The sequence below is a fragment of the Colias eurytheme genome, chromosome 26, assembly GCF_061535395.1.
Source record: "Colias eurytheme isolate Ceu_HAF_F1 chromosome 26, ilColEury1 Martin Lab GWU primary, whole genome shotgun sequence".
Taxonomy (NCBI): Eukaryota; Metazoa; Arthropoda; class Insecta; order Lepidoptera; family Pieridae; genus Colias; species Colias eurytheme.
The window spans coordinates 4985983-5009319 of record NC_143005.1 but is presented as its reverse complement, the minus strand read 5'-3'; the positions used below and the strand labels follow the sequence as shown (position 1 = coordinate 5009319).

At 32.6% G+C, this 23337-nt stretch overlaps 4 protein-coding genes and 1 long non-coding RNA gene across 5 annotated transcripts; 3 read left to right on the top strand and 2 right to left on the bottom strand.

Moving 5' to 3' along the window:
• The first annotated feature begins 347 nt into the window (after window positions 1-347).
• On the top strand, window positions 348-1972 carry LOC149897176 (gastric triacylglycerol lipase-like). The gene has a single exon (XM_090116676.1). It carries the CDS (start codon window positions 376-378, stop codon window positions 1939-1941), a length of 1566 nt encoding a protein of 521 aa, XP_089972802.1. The 5' UTR covers window positions 348-375; the 3' UTR covers window positions 1942-1972.
• Window positions 1973-3940: 1968 nt separating this feature from the next.
• LOC149897175 (small integral membrane protein 20) lies at window positions 3941-5246 on the top strand. Its single transcript, XM_090116712.1, has 3 exons — window positions 3941-4114; window positions 4284-4340; window positions 5119-5246. Exons 1-3 carry the CDS (start codon window positions 4000-4002, stop codon window positions 5169-5171), a joined length of 225 nt encoding a protein of 74 aa, XP_089972838.1. The 5' UTR covers window positions 3941-3999; the 3' UTR covers window positions 5172-5246.
• An 822-nt stretch (window positions 5247-6068) lies between these two features.
• Window positions 6069-14586, bottom strand: LOC149897174 (WD repeat domain phosphoinositide-interacting protein 4-like). The gene is made up of 8 exons (XM_090116711.1): window positions 14379-14586; window positions 13507-13581; window positions 12752-12929; window positions 9467-9641; window positions 8920-9131; window positions 8288-8448; window positions 7624-7709; window positions 6069-7548 (listed from the first exon to the last, which is right to left on the bottom strand). The coding sequence occupies exons 1-8, from the start codon at window positions 14431-14433 to the stop codon at window positions 7519-7521; spliced, it is 972 nt and encodes a 323-aa protein (XP_089972837.1). The 5' UTR covers window positions 14434-14586; the 3' UTR covers window positions 6069-7518.
• A 466-nt stretch (window positions 14587-15052) lies between these two features.
• Window positions 15053-16908, top strand: LOC149897173 (uncharacterized). The gene is made up of 4 exons (XM_090117037.1): window positions 15053-15117; window positions 15678-15846; window positions 16090-16183; window positions 16548-16908. The coding sequence occupies exons 1-4, from the start codon at window positions 15053-15055 to the stop codon at window positions 16883-16885; spliced, it is 666 nt and encodes a 221-aa protein (XP_089973163.1). The 3' UTR covers window positions 16886-16908.
• Window positions 16909-21348: 4440 nt separating this feature from the next.
• LOC149897172 (uncharacterized) lies at window positions 21349-23036 on the bottom strand. Its single transcript, XR_016458230.1, has 2 exons — window positions 22820-23036; window positions 21349-21669 (listed from the first exon to the last, which is right to left on the bottom strand). It is a non-coding gene; the product is annotated as an uncharacterized LOC149897172 (long non-coding RNA).
• Window positions 23037-23337: the final 301 nt, after the last annotated feature.

Sequence of the window (23337 nt, the reverse complement as noted above, 5' to 3'; positions counted from 1 at the left end):
TCTTTCAATTGCAAATTCCTGCATCATAAACATTAAAACCACAATCTATAAATAGAAATACTGATGTAATTATTATTAGAACATTTCCATAAACATATTTTATAATACATTCAATTTATTTATTTATTTCATTTTAAACATCTTGATTTTCATATAAGCACCTTTTCCTGTAAATTTTAGATTAATCTTAAGTGTTCTCGATTGAAAAAGCACACATTATGTTGCGTTGCATTTCTTTATGATTAATCGCAAAAACTGTATCACACGTCAATCTTGTATCAAGTAATATCAACAAATTAGTCACTGCTCCTTGACCTGCAACTCAGATAAATAACAATTACGCTTCATTTACCAATTCAGTTGTTCCGACGCCGCATGCGTGTGCGCATCGATGTAAACATGAAGCTCTATATTGTATTGTTTACATTTTTCGTCTTAATACAATGCAGCCAAAGTCGATACACTGATTGGTTACCACAAAACCTAGTGACTACGTTTACAAACAAGACGACACAAATAAAAGACTATGTGCGATCCAAAGGGCGCAGTATCAAACAATTCTACGTGGATAAAGTTAAAAACCGAATAGTGTCTTATCTGTCCCCGAGTAATCTAACGGAGGAAGATATCACAATACGGCCGGAACGGATGAAACGTAAATTCAATGATTACGTCGAAGATGCTCAAGCGCAGGATAAGAAGCTTTTTGATGTTATCGCACCGGAAAGGATTGAGTATGACTGCAACGATAATGATCCCAGTATTCACATGACGACGCCGCAACTAATAGCGTCCCATGGATATACTTCTGAATCGCATACAATTGTGACCAGCGACGGCTACATATTGACAGTGCATCGCATACCATATTCCAAAAATTCTACAACAAGAACGAGTCCACGTAAAACTGTGTTACTCCACCACGGTCTTCTTGGCAGTTCCGCAGACTGGATCATTCCTGGACCGCAAAAAGGTTTGGCTTACATTTTATCGGAAGCGGGCTACGATGTTTGGTTGGCGAACGTTAGGGGCAATACATATTCAAGAGCTCATGTTTCTTTAAATTCTGACACATTTGAATTCTGGAATTTCACATTTCACGAAGTCAGCCAACATGACTTGCCAGCAGTTATCGATTACATTATGGAGAAAAAGGGCTGGGACTCTAAAATAAATTACATAGGCCACTCGATGGGTACGACGATATTATTTGCTATGTTATCTACTAAAACCCAGTACAATAAAGTTTTGAGAGCGGGTTTCGCATTGGCTCCAGTCGCCTATATGACACATATAGAAAGCCCTATAAAACTTCTAGCAAAATATAGTAATAATTTGGAATACCTCCTCAAACTTCTTGGAGCTAATGAATTTCTACCTCAAAACGCAGTGCTGCGCTGGTTGTCAAAACACGCGTGTGAAATAAATAAATTCGAGGAGGCTATTTGTGAAAATTCTATGTTCGTTCTTTGTGGTCACGACCAACGACAATTTAATAAGACCCTTCTGCCTCTCATGTTAAGCCATGTTCCTGCTGGCGCATCAACGAAAACCTTAGTTCATTATGCACAAGAGATCAAAAACGCAGGAAGATTTCAGCAGTTCGATTATGGGCCTGAACGAAACTTTAAACATTATGGTAATCTTTCACCACCTCAGTATCCGATACATAAAATAACTCTGCCGATTGCTCTATTGAGTTCTGAAAATGATTGGCTGGCCGGTGATGTAGACGTCACTAATTTATATGTACAACTACCAAATCCTATAGAACATTATATAGTACCACTGAAAGAGTTCAATCACATTGACTTCCTTTGGGCTATCGATGCGCCGACGCTTGTATATGCTAAACTTTTAGAATTGCTTGAAGAAGGGACAAGTGATTCAAATTTAATAAACGATATTGACATCGGTTTACCAATTCAAAATAATATATAGGTAAATCGTCTCAATATTGAAATGACGTAAATTTATATAGATAGGTATGTAAAAAAAGCTTAAGTACCTACATTATTATATTCATACAACGAGAAATTTTCATTGTAAGTTGCACTTAAATTTTCTCGATCTCATCAGAAAATGCTCCAGATTTTAGGAATCTCCATAAATTGTTGTTAGATTAAGTAATTGTTATTATTATAATATTATACTGTTTTGACCAATGAATCATCAATTGATAATGACCAGTGACTCATTATTTACTGCAGTTGAACGTTGAACTATAAACTTGTTTACGTTGTTCAATGTTGATAAAATCATGATACAGTGTAAAAATTAGTATAACAAATATCTAGTGTTTGATAACAACATTCTATTAGAAATCGTCATCATAGAGATAGTGAGATTGATTAGTTTTATATCTTTATATTATTCCGCCCCGGCTTCGCCCGTGGTACATATTTCGCAATAAAAAGTAGCCTACTTATGTCCTTTCTCGGGTATGAAAATATCTCCATACCAAATTTCATGCAAATTGGTTCAGTAGTTTAGGCGTGATTGAGTAACAGACAGACAGACAGAGTTACTTTCGCATTTATAATATTAGTATGGTTAGACTCGTAATTCGTATAGGTATAAATCTGACATATTATTATCAAGGAGTCAATTGGTAAGTATTTCGATTAATATTAGTGGGCTTGAAGATTATTTTTATTAGATAGATAGATAGATAGTTAATATTAATGATTTTATAAATATTATGTAAGTAGTAACTACCTAGGTATTCTTATTACACATAATATATATATATATATATATATATATTTACTATGTGCTTGATTCAATAGCTTGTGCCTTGTAACTACCAAAGTTACGAATTACAACTCACGCATTTAATTACCTGATGGAATTTTGATATTGAATTTGCATGACGATAAAGTTCTTAAGTACCAAATAACATAGTAATAAACAAAAAATGTCATTTTAAGAGGTCCGAAAGATAATATTATCGTTCCTACCTTGTTTCTACCGGTAATTACTGGCGCTTGTTTAAATGACTAGGTAATTTTACTTAAAGTAGGTATTAGCAAAATGTACAAACTTTAAATCTAAGCGAAATATATATATAGATTATTTTTAAATTAATCGCAGTTTTATTTTACATTAATTAATTAGGGAACTAAGCTTTGTTGTCACACAAAACATAAATGAATCCGACATATCATAACTTAGTAAGCCGGAATTTGAACACCTCGCCTTTTAAGTATCTCGCCGTACCATGGCAACTGCAACGTCTGATCACTCTACCATCAACTTTCTTCATCTACGCGTACTTAAATTCTTGAACTTCGAAATGACCGCGAAGTTACTAAAAACTATGCGACATTAATTCTCAATTCGAGATGTAAGTATCTTATCTACTATTATTACTAATATCATAAAGCTGAAGAGTTTGTTTGTTTGGAAGTTGGAACTTCTGGTCCGATTTAAAAAATTATTTCGGTCTTAAATAGCCCATTTATCGAGGAAGGCTAAACTCATTGAAAATAAAATATTATAGTTATCAGCGATCGGCATAATAATAATTTAAAATAAAATTATCATTACCTAGTAGGTAGGTATGTATAATGTATATATCGCTTGTTTGTTTGATGCACGTTCAAGTGCTGTAAATTTGTTTTGGTGTTGGATAATTAATTTATTTAGAAGGTTTTAAGTAGTTAGGATGTATAAAATTACGCTAGGTAAGGCCAAAGTGGCCAAAGTCATTAGCACATAAATAGGAACTTAATAATGGAAAAATTATTAGGTATGTACGGCCGGCAGTGGTCTGTACGAAGTTTGGAATATGGGAATAGCTAATAGGTATGTACGGTATGTACTGTTATCTGTGTACATTTTACGATTTTAATTTTTATCTGACATTGGCATTTGGCTGTCAAGTGTCAGCTATCAAAATTGAATAAAAATAACCACATAACCTAAAAAGTGAATTAAATAATAAGCAAATAATAAAAAAATTATTATAAATTTACATATTTTATTATAATACTTGTAATGGTGTTTAATAAAGGATGGCGTTTTGCAGCATTAATCGGTGGTATGGTTGGCCTGGTCGGGCTGACGTTATATCCCATTGCTGTGAGCCCTATGATAGATTCTTCAAAATATAGTAAGATCCCACTTTTAATTTTGTTATTAAAGTAGCTATACAAAATAAAGAATTCATAAATTAATTGGAAATATGAAGTCAAATTATTTGAAAAGATAAAGATTCGAATTCGGTTAAAAGTTAAACCGTGTAGTGTGTAGGTACAATGAAAATTTTTATTCTATTTTAGAGGAAATCCAGAAAGTAACAAGGAAAAATATTAAACAAGAGGACATACAACCTGGAAGTAAGTAAAATAACATTCTATACCTACATATATATAATTTAGATGTTACAAGATAGTGTGTTCAATGCTGCTTTTATTTTGATTCAATGATATAAGGTTGGGTCGCCTAAGATCGGATGTGACATAAGATCGGATGCATGGAATAACTTGCAAACTAGGCAATATTCTCTACTGCTGCCAACACTACTAGATCCGCCATTTTGTTCTGCCCCTCTCTTCACTTTGCGGCCGGCCAGGCAAACTTCTTTGTCCAATTTTTTGAGGAATTTCCTGACCCAATCATTGATGCTCAATGTATGGACGTAAGTCCAGATGGTTTCCTAATGTGAACTTTATTATTAAACGCATAGAAGTGAAGATACTACATAGTCCGATCTTCGGCCGAACTGTTATTTTCTTCACTATGGTAAGTCGAAAAAAGTCTACTTTTTAGGCTCTTAATTTGCTTAGATAGATAGCATCTACGCAAACCAAAAAATTAGGGGTTAAACAATATTTTTTTGTCATCAATTTACAGTTGACCGCAACAGAAAAACTACATCGAATCATGAGAAATAAAATAAAAAATACAGTGCATATAAAATTTTCGGCAAATACGTCCGATCTTAGCCGACCCAACTATAATTATTTGATATTATTGTTAAAATTTTTACTATAAAATAACAAGACTATTAGGTATATATATGTAATTGCAAGTGTAGGTGAAAGAAGCTTTGAACACAATGCTATTATGAGTAGGTAAGTACTTAAAAATATATTCTGAATCCTTTTTTTACAGATATGAAAGTATGGACAGACCCATTTGATAGGAAGAAACCACAAAATGAGTAATGCTTGTAAATAGTTAGCTTGTATATAAGTAATTTGTTTTTAATGTTAGGAAATATAGATTTTATTTAAATAGCAGACTTTGTTTTCTTATTTTTAAATGAAATATGTATTAGCAATTTATTAAATTGTTTAATTCTGTGTGATGAATGATGCTCCTATTATAATAATTATTCCAACCAGTTTACTCAGTGAGTTATTTGTAAAGTTCTAAGTTATTCAAATCAAATGAAACATTCAAGAGTTAGAATATTATTATTGTAGGCATGGACGTATAAAAAAAGACGGACGGTATATCGCCTAAACATTGAGTGAAGCCTAGTAATGGCGGCGAAACATCCATGTGTGTGTGCCATGTTGCCATGGCAACAGCTGTCCTGTTGACAATGGCGGCTGTATTTTTTTCTATAAATTTTGCCATAATAATTTTGTCATTAAAACATAAAAGAAATAACTTGCTTCCCTGTGGAATGTAATCCCTCGTGTTTTGTTATTTAAAATTGTACTGTTGCGACACCATTTAACCACGCAAGACGGCATTATAAATATTTTTTGTTAAACAGTGACGCAGTTAATCAGTCGGTAGTTCACGACGTAATGGCGGCCGACTAGCTTACTATGGTGACAGTGTGTGCGTGTTTATTGTCTTTACACAATCGCTAGCTTACTATGGTGGCTTCACGTTGTTTGTTCGTAATACGGCGTCCGTCTTTTTTTATACGTCCATGATTGTAGGTGAGTAAAAGTAAATTTGTATCTGTGTATCCAATGGATATTTTATTTCCTGAGTAAATGTGGGGAGTGAGTTTGCCTTTACACTATTTCCCATATTCCTGTAAAAAAATAGACCTCAACATGTTACCAAATTTATTAGGATCAAAAGAATAAAACAAAATATGATACAAAAGGAATCTTTTATTGTGAAAATTGCAAATACCCTATTGAGAACACGCCTCCACACTCTAGCATTTCTATACAAAACAGTGGAGTTTGTCATTGTCACAATTTTATAAAAAAATAAACCTAATATATTTACATAAGTGTGCTCATGTAGCCAAACATTAACCCTTATAATGATATGATGTTTGAAACACTGTTTATTGCAAGTGTAGTGTTCCATACATCCTAAAATACGTAACTTTTAACAAGCGATCACATAATATATTATTCATATCTCTATATCGTAAACCTAATAACATGCGGTTAATTATTTACAAATATGTATACAACTTTACAATATGTTGTATACTGTTATTTAATGTGAATATCTATTCGCAGTTCAATTCAACTATTAATTTAAGGTAATATTACATTATAAACTTAAAATTAACATAGACTGCTAAGACATCACACGTTATCCAAATACCGCCCACCCGTAGCCGCGTAAATAATTCGTTGCTTTTTTATTACATTTGCGATTTGGTACATCACTTATATATTGAGCGATTACATTTATCACCCCTGCTTTGTAAGGCTAATGTTTATGCAGAACAATAAAAGTGATTATTAAATATAAAACTCTATTAAGTATTAATTTAAGAAGATAGAAAAAGGCTATGATTAGAATATGACGCATTACGAATAATTAAAATAATTATATACATTGCGCGTTAAATTTTTTATAAATTTATGTAAATATAAATTCTCGTACAAATAGACTAAGAATATACGTGTTAAAGTTTTAATATTGAAATAAATTAAGATACATAAAATATAGATTTCGTTTATAATTAAAGACAAAGACAATGGTTATAAAGGCCATAACTTATTATTAAAAATGCAAATGGCCGACAATATTTGGACCAAGAATTTGGTCTTAAATAAAAAAAAATAGAATTGGACAAACCAAAATGTTTTAAACTCTAAAAATAAATTGTCTGTTCGAAGTTCAAATATAAATAGCAAAATTAAATCTCAAAAGTTAGGTCGAATTGAATTTGTTATTATTTTAAATAACTAAAAAAATATAATCATGTAAACTGTTTTGCATTGTGTTAATATGAAGTGTATCTACTTTGCTATATCATTGCTATTATGAGGAAAAATAATGGAGAAAAAAATTAAGGATTCTATTTTTTTAAGTTAGGAGCAAAGCAAATTTTCTGACTTTCTTAATTTTTCTAGCATATTGCACCTTTTAAAAATTAGTTTTGTGTTTAAAAAAATATCACCAATATAACCTATTTTGTGGTCACTATAATTTTGTACTAATATTGAAAAAGGTTTCACTTTTCACAACAAAATAAATATTAAACTGTTGATTCACTTTCTTGTCCACCAATTTGTACACTGATTTATTGGTTAAAATAATATATTTAGGTCCTTCTAATTTAGACCCACAGTCCGAATATCAATGAAGAAATTCATCATCATCTCCGACCTGAAAAAATAAAAAAAAAATAAGTTTATGTAAAAAAATGGCAGTTTTTGTTTGTTGATAACATATTTTATTTACCTGTAAGAAGTATTCAAAATCACTACGATGGCAGTTGCCTTCCGCCGAAAAGGTAAACTTGTGAAAAGTTCCATCTTCACATATCACTGCAAAAAACACAATTCATTACAATTATTGTCCTGTCAGTTACCACATAATTTCATATCTGTATGTGCCATATAATACTAAAATTAATTCAATTAAATTAAGAGCAAAAGTGAGTTTGTTAGACTTTCTGTCACGTCGTATCAAATCGATTCTTTGATATGATTTTTGTTTCTAACTGTATTGGCCACGGCCAAGAGAAAGAGAAAGAAAAAAAATACATTTATTTGTACCGATGCACATTAATACATAAAAATAAATAAAATTAACTTATAACTAGTTACAACGGCACACAATGGATAATATCCACTCAGTGGTTTGAGAATCTAAGGACATATAATACACTTAGATTCTCCACTGATTTTCAGTGGACACCACATTGACAGAGCGGTGTGGATTGTTGAAAACGGTGAAAAACTGTGCCCAGTCCGTGAAGCGTGATCAGCCGCGCGCCGCCCACACGTGTAGCATTCCCTAATTCGACACGCAACAAACTCAACACACATACACGCTCACACATGCAAACACACACACACACACACACAGCACACTCAACACTTGTGCACACACAAACACGTACCTAGCGCGCTGGTATCATCCGCAAAGGCACAGAGCGCGCGCAGCGGCGGCGCGGCGGGCGCGGCACAAACACGCGCGAAGCTGCCGCGCGCCGCCCACACGTGCAGCGTGCCCTTGTCCGACACGCAGCACACGAGTGAGCCCGACCAGTTGAAGTTTATACTGGAAACCGGAGACAAATTCATACATAAATGTCGCGGAATAATTCCAACCAATACCCGCGGCCCCATCATTAAAGCGGCTCGACGGAACACAGTGGGGTTTCAGCGGTAAGAATCTGACATAACCCACGGCTCCTTCCCCGGGGGCCGTGGGTATCTACGCAAGATTTAAAAGAAAAGGTTTCCCCACTTAAAAGAAAAGGTTAACTGCCAACAGACAAAGCATAAAAAAAGTGTGAAAACTGCGATATTGCACAATAATTGATGAATATAGAGAAAAATATAGTTATGTTCCCTTTATGTCGACGTATGTTGTCTGAGGCTATTGTATTCAATAGCATCTTTATTTAGGATTGGCTTTAACCTTAATTTTGATGTCACAAAAGACAGCTAAAAGTGTAAACCTGTGAATCTGGGCATTTAAATCATAATAAATAAATCTGCGAAAATAAATTGAACATAATACACATACCAATAGACATCCGCATAGTCCGAGCCCCTCCGCAGTTCGTGTATCATTTGCTTAGTACTAGTGTCCCACAGCCGTATAATGGTCCCCCGTTCAGACGCGGTTGCCAGTTTCGCCCCGTTAGCCGATAGACTGATGCACACGAGGTCCGTTTGATGGCAACCCACTACCGCGGGGGAACTTGACTGAGCACCTTTCACAGCCCGTGATACATCCTGGTGGAGAAAATCTTCAATGACTTATGGATCTGAATCTTATTTGAAATTGTAAGAATTCTAATCCTGGTGGAAAAAACTGAAATGACTTTGGAACAAGGATGCTCAATAAAATTGTAAGTATTTACAAAAATAGTCTAGTACAATGTGCGGTTATATATTGGCAAATCCAAGAAAATCATATGAACTTCGCAAATAAAAAGGAACATTTTAAAACCGGTAATAGTGCGTTTTTTTTTCATGAAATTTTTTTGATTTATTTTTCAGGTAGATACAGTCTCATTGTATTGAGGTAATAATTGTACTCAAACCAACAATCAAATGACCAAACATACCAACAACTGCAGCGATCCCTTCCTATGCGCTGGCGCAGCTAACAACTGCACCGCGTTGGGGTCAGTCGCGAGCGCGCACAGCGGCCGAGCGGACGCGGGAGTACGGAGCAATGCTACGCGCTGTAACGATGGCAGTGATAGCACTTGGATGGAAGATGTTAATACTACCGCCACTCTGGAAGTCAATGAAATTTGATGATAAAGCTTTCTTTTATGTTATAGTTGGCAAGGCTTGCTACCACCGCTCATGAATATTCGCAGAGGCGTAAACGTTTGCCAACCTTACGCCTTTGCAAAACACAAATAGTTTGCTACCTTAAAAAGGTATGGAATAAAGAATGGACTGGGAAGGGTAAGGAAAAAGATATGGGATTCAAGCGCCGAAATACAGTGGCATTCGCATGCCGATCTTCTGAGTGGTGCCTCCATAAGACAGCTCTTAAGCACACGCAAATGAAAATAAAAACAGAATATGAGTAATACATAAAAAGCTAACGTAGAAAGAGAATATTTACTTTGCAGGTAATCAGAGTCGAAAATTAATTGCTTTTCCTCTCGAAGTCGATTTGCTTCATCCTAACCTTGGATGTTCTAAAGTATTTGTTGAAATCCATATTAATAAGGATTTACGCTAGGCCTCTTATCGAAATAGCACAAATATTTGATATTAAAATAATAGCACAACGTTTCTAATTGATATCTATGTAAGTAATTCTAGAACGAGAATTTACATAACTGACATTTCACGCATATGAATAAACTATATCTGTATTGTTTGAACGCGACTTTTAAGGATTATTGTCTTAGGTATGTCATAATATAAAAATGATTAAGTAAAAAATTATGTACATTTTAATGAGCATATACGTCATAACTATAACCCGAACGTATAAAATTGTTAGCACCAACAATATTCACATTTTAAACGTTCACACATATCCATCAATATTTATAAACCGAAACGTAGACAGGATTTGGAATTAAATTAAACATTGAATCTAAGAGACCTTCAGTTTGTCCTTAACTTTGTGCGTAATTCGTGGTTTACATATTAAGTAGATATTCGACAATGATACTTTGTTCCTATTTCGGTCAACGAGCGACTAACAAACTGTGTAATGTGAATCACACATGATAAAAGGATTGCTACACATTTGCTACTCAAAAATCGTATGACTTGAGTAGCATGTGGCATAATTAATCACGGGTTATTTATCAAAGTATTTACATTCTTTTTGTTTTTATTGTATTTTCTATGACACTAATATACTAGAGACTATAATATACTCTAGGTAGGTATACTGCGACTAAGGTTCTCAATTTTTAGCATATTTTTTTTTTCTTAAATTGGACGCTTAAGTTTTGCACAGAAATTTAACGAATAAGGATTAGTTAACTGCACATCTGTTTATTCATATGCAAAGAGGATATGAGCACATTTCCACGCTTTTTGGTTTTACCTTTTTTAACTGTCAAATCCTAATCCTGGAAAGCGAATAGCATATTTTGTTATCAATTCCGACGAGCAACGAAATAAAAAAATATTTATACGGTTAAAAAGGTTGAGGTATCATATTTTAAACATTAGGTTACTATTGAAATCGTTCTGGATATCTGAATAATAACATTAAATTAGCTATGCGCGCATTAATCGATAAGAAATCAAATATAAAATTGATTTAAACCGGCTATATACAGGGTGTCCCACTGTTGGTATACTAAGCTCAAAGGAGGTTATAGTTTTGCATACGCTGAGTACGTAAAAAATACTTAAAAAATTCCAGACGCATTTTTTTTTCAAATAGATGAAATCTTAAAACTCTATGTGTACACCCATAACAAGCAACCCGCCCAGCTTTTCCACCAGCACGTGAGCTATCGTTTAAGATTATGTTTTCATAGACAAAATGCTCACATTAGAGAAGCGTTATATGCCGGCTGCGCGAAGCCAGAGAAGAAAACATGGATTTTCAGGATAAATTTAGCAAAAAATTTTTGACGTAATTTTGTTGTTTAAGTATTTTTTTCATGATCAGTGTATGCAAACCTATAAGTCCCTTCGCGCTTAGTATACCAATAGTGTGACACCCTGTATATATATTACATTAAATCCGAATTCAGAATGTATAATATAGAACTATTTTCAAGTGACTTTGTTTACAATTCAAATGTAAGGTTTAAATTTTAAATTGAGGAATTATTGATTACGCGATTTAAAAAAATAATCAGATATGTATTTTTGGTTGTCTTAATTTAAGCTTGTACAAATTTTTACTATATAATTCTAGTTTTTTGTTTAATATCATATTAAAGTTAATTACCTAATAGATAAAATCGTTGCAAATCCAAGTTTAATTTGCATTATAAAAAACTCGCGTGAAGTAATTTCACGTTCTAAATGACGAATGCATTCATTAATTATTAACTGCTTTATTTGCAGCTAAAATCAATAAGTCGTTATATCGGAACAAACTAATGAAAGATATTTCTGGGTTATTTGGTTAAGGCCATCTTTTATCTTATCAGATTGTTCCTTATTCGGTTTCTTAAAGCGTTTTATTTTATCAAGAAATATTCCAATCATTTTTATTTAAATACAATTTGTCTTAAATATGATAGCAACACTTGCTATGTGTTACTACTTACTAGTATTATTCTTCTTCGCGATATTTAGCTTGATATTTACCGACCTTTATATACAGGGTGTCCCACTATTGGTATACTAAGCGCGGAGGGACTTGTAGTTTTGCATACACTGATCACGTAAAAAATACTTAAACAGCAAAATTACGTCAAAAATTTTTTGCTAAAATTTTCCTGTAAATCCATGTATTCTTCTCTAGCTTCGCGCAACCGGCATATACCGTTTCTCTAATGTGAGCATTTTGTCAATGAAAACATAAACTTAAACGATAGCTCACGTGCTGGTGGCAAAGTTGGGCAGGTTGCTTGTTAAGGGTGTACAAATAGAGTTTTAAGAATTCATCTATTGGAAAAAAAAATGCGTCTGGAATTTTATAAGTATTTTTTACGTACTCAACGTATGCCAAACTATAACCTCCTTTGAGCTTAGTATACCAACAGTGGGACACCCTGTATATTAATTCAAAATACAACAAAATTACACCCAAAACAGTTACAGTAAAAGCAACAAACGTCCCCAAACTATAACACTCACTTATTCTTCCTACATCACACTAGTACACTATCTCACATAGCTACACCACACTCTGACAAGCATATTGTTTCCAGGAACACAAACGTTTCCATAAACACAACACTCACTTATCCTTCCTTGCGCGTAGGGCCCGTATCGGCGACTTAAAGAGCACTTCCGCACGGAAGGCCCGCTGCTGGTCGTCAAGCAGCATGAGGCTGCAGGGCCGCCGCGCGCGCACCACCAGCAGCCAGTTGGTGCGGAACACCATCTCGCATAGTGACACCTCGCCCAGCTCTTCTTTGCCTGGTCACAATGATACAGTTTACTATAGAATCTTTACTTACTTATATTATAATTTTATAAACAAGCTTTTCGCCCGCAGCTTCACCCACGTTTTCAAAGAAAACCCCGCATAGTTTCCGTTCCTGTAGGATTTCCGGGATAAAATCTATCCTATGTGTTAATTTAAGTTACCATATGTGTGCTAAATTTCATTGTAATCGGTTCAATAGTATTTGCGTGAAAGAGTAAAAAACATACACACACACATTCATCCTCACAAACTTTCTCCTTTATAATATTAGTAGGATAGGATTTGAAAACTATATAGGTTGAACAATGTTAAGTCGAAGTAATTTAATTGGCAAAAAACACAGGTGTATACATATAGGCTAATAGTTGCATTGCAATTCATATTTTTCTTATACTTTGGTAATTCTAATTGGTATAGGATTGCACTGTACCATGGTGACATAAGCAATAGTTTCTTTAATTACAATAATTTGACTTAATTTAAATATTAAGTAAAATTACTTAGATAAATTCATGGTGAGGGGAAATCTCAAATGGGATGAGGAATTTTTCTGTAATGAATACTTACTGTAATGGGCCTTTTCGACGAGTGGATCGACATTGTAAACGCGCAGGCCTGATGTTAGGCAGCACGTGAAGCAGCCTGAAAAAAATAAACAATTGTAGGTTTACTGATCTTTCAAAATCAAAACAAAATATTTATATGTGAATAGTACTTAATTTAATAAATGTACATCTTTCCCATAATTATTTGGAGGAAACTGTTTTATCATAACTTACAAATTTTAAACATGGTTTAGATAAGGTACTTATCAATGTCATTCATTCACATTTAAATATTCACATTGAAATGTATCAAGGTTTTTATTAGGCCATGTGGTAAACAAACCAGTGAATAGGTACTATGTATCAAGCTTATTGTAATGTATTAATAGAAATCTATTTTAAAATATTTAGAGATATAATATTATTATTTTGGTGAAATGTTACTTAAAATATTTTCTTGAGGAACAAATTGAATGCTTTAAAAAAATTAAATGATAAAATATAATATAAATGTTATATAATTAATAAGATGTACCTAATATATTACATGCTTTATTTTCGATATACATTATTTCTGTAATGTGGAATGCTCAGTAAATATAACTGTGTAAGTTAAATTATATTATGCTTGAAGAGAAGCAAATCAAAACAAAGGCTAAGCGAATACGCACTAATCTACGTAGGCGCGCAAACTAAAAATATAAACAACACGTGGAACTATGAGTGCGACAATTGCATTTGACGCAAATTTTAATTACTAACGCGAATCCGCTAGCCACGTTACCCCTGACTTGATCGCCCCCGTACCGCTCGGGTCATCCACATCATGAATATATCACGCTTTACACTTGAGAACAAAGAACTAGGGGTGACGAACTAGGAAGTCAAACACACCTTGATTCTGATTAAAAGCCAGGCTCGTGATACCACTGCTTCTCCGGCGCGCCATGGTCACTCCACAATAAATTTATCATAAACATTTAGTCGTTTTTTTGTCAATTATCCCTGTGGACATTTTCACATCGAAATTTTAAATACGCACATTTATTATGTTACATGTTCCTTGTGTGTGGTACACAGCTGATTTGATGACTTATGACATAAAAACACAAGGTGCTGCCATATGTAAATAAACATTTTAAAAAGTTAATGCCAACTCGGATGCGAGTCTTTTAGAACATTAATAGAAAATATGGCAATATTATTTTATTTTTGACTTAAAAAGACACTGGCTCTTAAACTAATATTGTCATTTGTCAATAATTAAAAAAAATATAAAACATCAAAATGTTTTTATCTTCCCTCTTTGAAGAAATCTTGTTGCAAATTAAATTTTTGGCTTCAAAAGCTGTTTTAAATTATGTAGGGTGTCAATTAGCAAAAATAGTAATTATAAATTTGAAAAATATTAACGTAATCAACTAACGTAAGTACCATTAACTATAATTGACTATCGTGCAAGAAATAATAGTTAATACATAAAATAATGTTACATAAGTATTATTAATAAAAAAAATTAAATATTATACAGTCTTTCCATTGTATCTTTAGGAAAGCGACATAAAAATATGGATTTCAGTACAACAGTGAACGCTGATTATCAGTGGCCTTTTCCGAAACCTATAGTTGGCAAGTACGTTATGCTCTAAAATAATTACAATTCATTAAAATATTTAACCCAAATATAAAACCCTGATGAATTAATCAGTCTTTAGAGTATATAAGAATTTGCTATTACATTTTCACAAGGCGATGTAAAATGTAAAAATTAAGTAATTTCTAGTCTCATAACCTTAATTGAACTTGCGTGTGTGCAGTAATTTATACATGAAATGGAAAAATGTAGACTTTTCACAATGACTACGTTTATCAAATAATATTCTATAATTTACTTGCAGAAAATACTTACGCTTCGATTGTATTATTATAGAATTTTGTGATAGTTCAATCATCTGTTTATTCACCTTAGGTATAACTTCGACTTTTAAAAAATTATAGTTATATTTTCTGGTGAACTTATTAATCTGTTAAGGCTGAAAGGCTTTTTTGATTATTTAGCTAATCTCTGATGTCGATACAAACAATATGAACCGAGCGCCAACAAAAAACTTATGTATAAAATTTGTATATTATATCCTGTAGTGGACCAATTGAATCTGTCTGGTATTAATTTATACTCATTATTGGTGTCAGACCATGTGAGCCTCCGAAACCAGACGCCGCACCTACCATCAGACCTCCGCCAGTCGCCCCGTACTGTCACTGCGATGCACACTCTTATTCACCACGGGTCGAGCAATATAAGCAGTTGCTTGAAAAGGAACAGAAGCTCTGCCAGGATTATGAACAGTTGAGAAAACAGGTAAAAAACACAAAAGAATCTTGAACTACAATATGCAATTTAATACTTAATAGCTTAAAGATTTGTTATTTTTTTATAGAAGAATAACCTAAATTTTACAGTGCATAAAATTGACTTCCGCTATATTTTTTTTCGGTCTGGGGTCACGGGAATGATAAACTTTTTTATATTTACGCGTAAAGTTCAAATCCACTTTTAATAAATACTTATGCTAATTTAAATTATAAATCTTAATTATTACAGATGGTGGATGTAACCAACGATATACTGGATCACCCATGCGATGATCTCGATACGAAAATGACTACAATGTATCAGGCTACATTTAAAAAGAGATGTTAGTAGCTACGATATCTTATACTTGTTTTATATAATTTGATTTCTATAATTTGAACATAACGATGATGAAAAGATAGCCACTACCAAGTACCATCGACATATTCTTTGTTCCTCTCCAAAACCATTTTAGTAACTTTGGCTATAAAATCAGTCACTAACTTATTGTATAGCTAAATCTATATATTTATTATTAACTCTATATTAGACTGAGTGAATAGAGAGCATGTGATGTTTGTGTACAATAATGTACCAACAATAATATTTCTTCCACAATCAGGTACTCTCAATAAATATCGGCCATCGTAGCCGGGATTTGATCACTACCATTACAAACCAAATTCTTTCATAAGTAATTTCCATAGCATTCCCAGTACAAGACTACGAGAAGATCATAGCAGCTTCGCAATCAACCGCACCAATTCCCATGGAAAGCAATCGTCTTGGCGTACTCCGGTGTTACAAGGATCCCACGCATTTCTCTGACCATCCACCAACAGTCCGACCAACAATTAACCCTCCAGGGCCCGTGCATACAGGAGTTACACCGAAGTCCATACAGACGTGGTTCACAGACTTTCCCGGACGGTCTGAGTACATGGACACGTACAGTGCGTCTGCTAAGGCGTGTTGGAGGTCGATGCAAAGATATAAGGAACCCTTACCGTCGACCAGGCGAAGGGCTGATGATACGTGTGTGTGATTTAATAAAATGTGGGAAGATAATTTGTGTTTTATTTGTAAAGGATTTATTTATTTTTTATCTCAAAATCTTGGTTAGTAATAGCATAATATACCTACAGATACAACAGTGAAGTCGATTTCTTTTTTTTAATGTTTCTTATCACGACGAGCCAATACAAGCGTTTATTGGGTATACTCTTGTTATAAGTAATATAATAATACGACCATTACGACAATAATGTTTAGGGTGTTAATGACAAGTACATACATGTAAACGACAAACGACGATATGCGAATTGCTAAGCAAATGTTTAGTGTTTTGGGTGTTTTCCATCAAAGCTGTGCGAGGAAAATGTGCGGTGCGAGAATGCGTTGAAATGTCTTCTATTACTCAAAATTATAGGACTAATTCCACGCACATTTTTGGCGGAAAAGCATCCTTGTGGTCAGTTGTAGACAAAATATAATATATGTAGGAGTATTACTGGCTGGTAGAAGTATTACTGGCTGATGAGAATTACATCGGAACGAGATTTGACAACTGTCGATCTGGCGGAGCGTCGCGTCGATGGTCGGCTGCAGACGTTGCTTGGTTATAAACGAAGAACGGCTAGAGCACCACGTTTGCGACGAATCGCTATTGTTCCGAGTAATCTTGTGCATTGTTGTATCGAAACTAATTAAAAGCGATTGATCAAGTGATTCCCTAATTACTAGCGCATAGATTTGTGCGATTACATAACATTTGTTTGTAACATTGATGATTCATTTGTTTCCACCAACATTATAATTTACTGGAGATATGGGTGATTCTGATGATTATGGCCATCCGCCCATATATATAATAATAGACTTAATTTATGTTTCTGTGGTTTCAACCCATTGAGCCCCGAACGGCCCGATCGGACCACGACGCAATAGATTTTCTTTTGTGTCTGTGATTCCGGGGCCTGAGTTATTAATTTTTAGCTAAGTTGTTACTTAGTTATAATAAACACAAATAACATAAGTATTTGGTTATTCGGTTATGGTTATTCTCTGGTAACACAGAATTGTTTCTTAATCTGTAACGTTGTAACTCAGAATTATTATTTCTAGATTACGAGAATGTTTGTAACATTATCGTCCATCAAACGAGTCATAATGCGCTTCTTTGGTAGGAAATTGCTTAACTCCAAGTTGATGTAACAACTAACAAGTCACTACCTAGAACCTAATATATTTTGTAAGTGTTTTTCAAACTTGTCATGTTATGCATTTTTAGGGACCTTTCGAATAATGAATCTACTGTAAGTCAAATGTTTGTAACTTTAAAATTAAAATGTAGAGATAGATATTACATTAAAAATATCAATTTATAAAACTAACTTTCCAAAAATGAATATATCTATGCCCACAGGCAAAGTTAGGTATATTTAGTTATAATTCCTAGTAAGTTGATAACAACCAATACTTACAATAAAACGTTAGGTAATTTTAATATAATGCATGATAAACTCATTATTTTTTTAAATAATAATCACGGAACCTCTATATTATAATCCAGTTACACTTTACCAATTTCATTTATTTATTCTTAAGTACATACATTACGTGCATTTCACTATTATAATATTGTGATTATGTATGTGTAGTTTATACTATGTTATTAATAAGATCTAGCTTTCTGCCCGCGGCTTCGCCCGCGTTTTTAAAGAAAAACCCGCATAGTTCCCGTTCCCGTGGGATTTCATCCTATGTATTAATCCAAGTTACCCTCTATATGTGTGCTAAATTTCATTGTAATCGGTTCAGTAGTATTTGAGTGAAAGAGTAACAAACACACACACATCCCCACAAACTTTCGCATTTATAATATTATTATTATTAGATAAGTAGAAAGTAAAGTAGAATAGGATAGGATAGGATATCCAATAGGTACAGGTACCGTTCAATACAATCAATTTTAGCGTAGTAATAATAGTTCAATGGTTTTAGGCTTTAGCACATATTTGAAATTATTACCTACCTACATGCAACAAGTGTACGTACAAATAATAATATGACAGATTATCTGTATAAGATGCACTATTGTAAAACGTATAGACTAGAGTAGATAATTTTTGAAACAAAAAAAAATCGCAGTCGGATGAAACCCATTAGAAAAGGAGGGGAATATGATAAAAATGTAAGGAAAAATAAATTACGGTCAATCCGAGTTCGGGAAGCGGGAGGGGGGAGCTTTTAAGAGAAAAAATTGTTTTCCCTCGATTTCCGACAAAACTACAAGTCCTATAGAAAAAAGTTCAATGGCAAAGTTGTAGGTAATTAAAAGTTCTACAACTTTTGTATTCACAATTTTTTCACATAACCTAAAAATTTAGGTGAAAAAGTCAAAAAACCAAGTTTTTGGTCTTTTATTTCTATCTACTTCAAAATTTATTTTTTTTCTACGAAATTTGGTGGAAACTTACTTTATTATGTCCCAAATACACTGTAATTTATTTGATTGAAAATATTTATTTTTTCGCCTTATTTTGAATTAATACCAAAAAAACAACTTAATTTTCAATCGTAAAGTCACCCGTCAAAATATCAGTTTTTTTCAAAAACTTGGGGTGCCTTTTATTCAGTGAAATCTCTACTTTTATATGGTGTAAAAAAAATAAACACCACCATAGTAAATTTTCTCAGGAAATGCATACAAACAGTCTGAAAATTAGCTTTTACTAAATCAGGCACACTTCTCGAACTACCTGAAATGTTTTTATCGACATCATTTTGCTTTTGAATATACTGTAAAATATTAAACTTAGATCAGATAATTATTTTTCTTTTGAAATATTACCGAAAAGCCGATACAAGAGAAGATATAGAGTTCAAGAAGTGTGCCTGATTTAGTAAAAGCTCATTATCACACTGTTTGTATGCATTTCCTGAGAACATTTACTATAGAAGTGTTTATCTTTTTTACACCATATGAAAGTAGAGATTTCAATGAATAAAAGGCACCCCAAGTTTTTGAAAAAAGCTGATATTTTGACGGGTGACTTTTCGATTGAAAATTAGGTTGATTTTTTTGGTATTAATTCAAAATAAGGCGAAAAAATAAATATTTTCAATCAAATAAATTACAGTGTATTTGGGACATAATAAAGTAAGTTTCCACCAAATTTCGTAGAAAAAAAATAAATTTTGAAGTAGATAGAAATAAAAGACCAAAAACTTGGTTTTTTGAATTTTTCACCTAAATTTTTAGGTTATGTGAAACAATTGTGAATCCAAAGTTGTAGAACTGTTAATTACCTACAACTTTGCCATTGAACTTTATTCTATAGGACTTGTAGTTTTGTCGGAAATCGAGAGAAACCATTTTTTTCTCTTAAAAGCTCCCCCCTCCCGCTTCCCGAACTCGGATTGACCGTAATTTATTTTTCCTTACATTTTTATCATATTCAAATGGGTTTCATCCGACTGCGATTTTTTTTATCTTTTCATTATTTTCAAAGGCTTCTACCCCAGTCTAGTATACGAAGAACCAATTTTAAACTTCCTTTAAAAATTCTGAATACCTACACCAATTAAGTGATGTAGAGCTATTTAGGTCAATTTGTTTTATTTTAATGTCCCGTGCTCATTGATGATCAACGAACATGGAATGTGTACTTTAGAGGGATCAGGGAGTTGACATTTTATTTCAACTAACATAAATTATATATGGCACAATTTGAAAAATTAGTATATGTAGGTGTTTAGGTAAGGGTTAAATGATGTTTCGATTTTTGTTAAATGGACCATGCGGACTAGTTATTTTGTTGATTATTTCAGTAAAATTACAAAATACACCTACCATTTTTTTGGAAAAAGTTTTAATAATACTCTCCTAAACGTCCATCACGTTATTATTCGTAATTTTGTATAATAATAAATTCATGTTATTACACTGTTAAAAATACATAATAGACTTTGATTAGAAAATAATAACCTAATTCTTAATCTAGACGTCTCTTAGAATGTGATGTAAAACATAAGTAAATTAAACAAATAAACTAGTTATTTTGCTGTGACTTTAAAGAACAAAAAACTCTGTACAGAAATAGCTTAATCATTATTGATTACAGTGTATTAAGGTGTTTGACCGTTTGTCTGAACGTTATAAATGGAGGTTACTATGTTGAGAGGCATTTTATAAAACATTTACCTGCACTAGTAGTTCATTAAAGCTCGTTGTTTGTTATGTTTTCTTCCTTGTATCAAGAGAAACTTATCTAAAATACTATTTTCAGCCATAAAATTAAGTACCTATAGATTTTTTTTAATCTGGTAGGTAATGTCGAATGAGTAATAATCTGGTAAGTCCAAATGTTATCAAGGACAAAAATATCCGATTAAGAAAAGTCATGTTCACCATTAACATCATAATAAGGAGAAATTCGACTTTGTTCAAGGAACAAATCATCATCATCATCACATGGCGATTTTTTGCTAAATAAAACACGTAAATACATCAAAACTTTTTATTAAAATATTAGAAATCATTTAAAAAAATATATACTTAGAGCTCTATTATAAATTTTTCTCGAGTTGTATTACAAGCTGAGATTCTAACCTAAAACTTATCACTTACTTAAACTATTTACTATTCAATTTGCACTATAAGTACGTTGTTATAAGATAGCTGTATTTAATATAGTCTTGTGAATGACGTATCGCAGATTGGTTCAATTTATTATCTTCAGTATCTTCTCTGTGGTAGCTTTTTGGCGGCAAAACGTACGTCAATACGACATTAAATGCTAATAGCAAGCAGAGCACCAGAATTATCTGAAAATAGAACAAATCACAATATGGACCATGTTTTATCTAAACCGACAATTTTATAATGTGTTAAGTATTTCAATTATTTATCATAGCTTTTGTATGTGAGGAGGACTATTTAGTATTTTTAACGATCAAAATATTATGAAAACATAATGGGAGGTTATACTGATGAGTACTTCGTTATTTTACCTATATGTAATCTTTGTAAATAATTAAAATACAATTTATCACACTTTTCTCGATAAGAATATGTATAATGTACCTATGTTGAGTAACTGTATATTATATAATCAATAATGTAGCTTACTATATCCGTATTTTAATCGATAATTATTATTATAAAAATTGAGAATTTTTCCAATACAAAGCAGACTTTATGAGTGACAATGTAGGAAATAAACGCAAAAATAATAAGATAACCTTTCATGACCTTTTGTTCTGTGTCAGTCATTATACTCGCACAGTAGGTACCTACACATTTCTTTCATTGTCTTAATGAGATTTTACTAATGAGAAAAAATCAACAGTCTTGGAATCTTTGACATTCGCGAGAATCTTGTTTAAAAAGGATAATAAAAACTAAAGAGACAACTAATGATAAATTCATGTTCTTCTGTAAGATCCAGACATAAATAAATATTAGTAAAGGTTTTAGGTTCAATCTAATATTGTTTAAAAGCCATCACAAAATAAAACCAAACGTTTTTCTAGTAAACACAATGATTCAACGTTATTGGGAAGTTATTTTTAAACAGTAAACACGCCGTTCACCAAAAATGTAACGCGTCCCTAAAAGATAAAATAAACTCAATGCTAAGAATAAAAATACCTACCTATTTCACTAAATTTAAGAGTTTTGTTTCTAATTTATATATGAAAAGTTCTTCGTAATAATATAAGAAAATAAAGGAGCACAAAATACAAAAAATTAATGGAATAAGAAACGAAGAAGTTACTATGGAGCTATTACCTATTAATATAGAGCTATTACTATACTAGATAAGATTTTCTTTTAGTTAGTATTCTATAAGCTTTTGTCAGAAAGTATTTAAACTGCCAGTAACATGAAAACTTTGCCACTCTTTTGTTGCAAGAAAAAAAAACTATTTTAATTCAAGGAAAGGGTAGAGATAAAAAAAAACACAAATCTTACCGTTCTATGTGTCATCTTATAATAGTACACTAAATCACTAAATAAGTCCGTTTATAAGTTCATTGATTTCACTTGCAGTAGTCTATCACGATCCACTGTCAAAATGGGAGTGAGACATGAGTGGCTATCGCCGGCATGGCTTGAAATGTATCAATAGTAATATTATAGTACAAGATAAAGATGTTAAGTGTTCTTTGGCATCTCATATCAAGTCTGATCAAAGTTTAATCAATAATGAATGACGATAGAAGAATGTTTACATGTTTGTAAACAATACTACAATATTATAATACCGTTACACATAGGTAACGTAATTGCATGATAATAGTTTAAGTTCATTGACAGTTAATTTACGTTGTTACTGGGTCGGTAGAAAATTATTTTTGTGATTAAAATAAGCGTGTGATAGGTTTTTTATATTTTTGTTGTCTATGTTCTCAATAACATATAGTTAAGTTTCTTTTGAGATTTTATATGTATGCGAACGTTGGATTATTAAAACTCATTGTAGCATACTT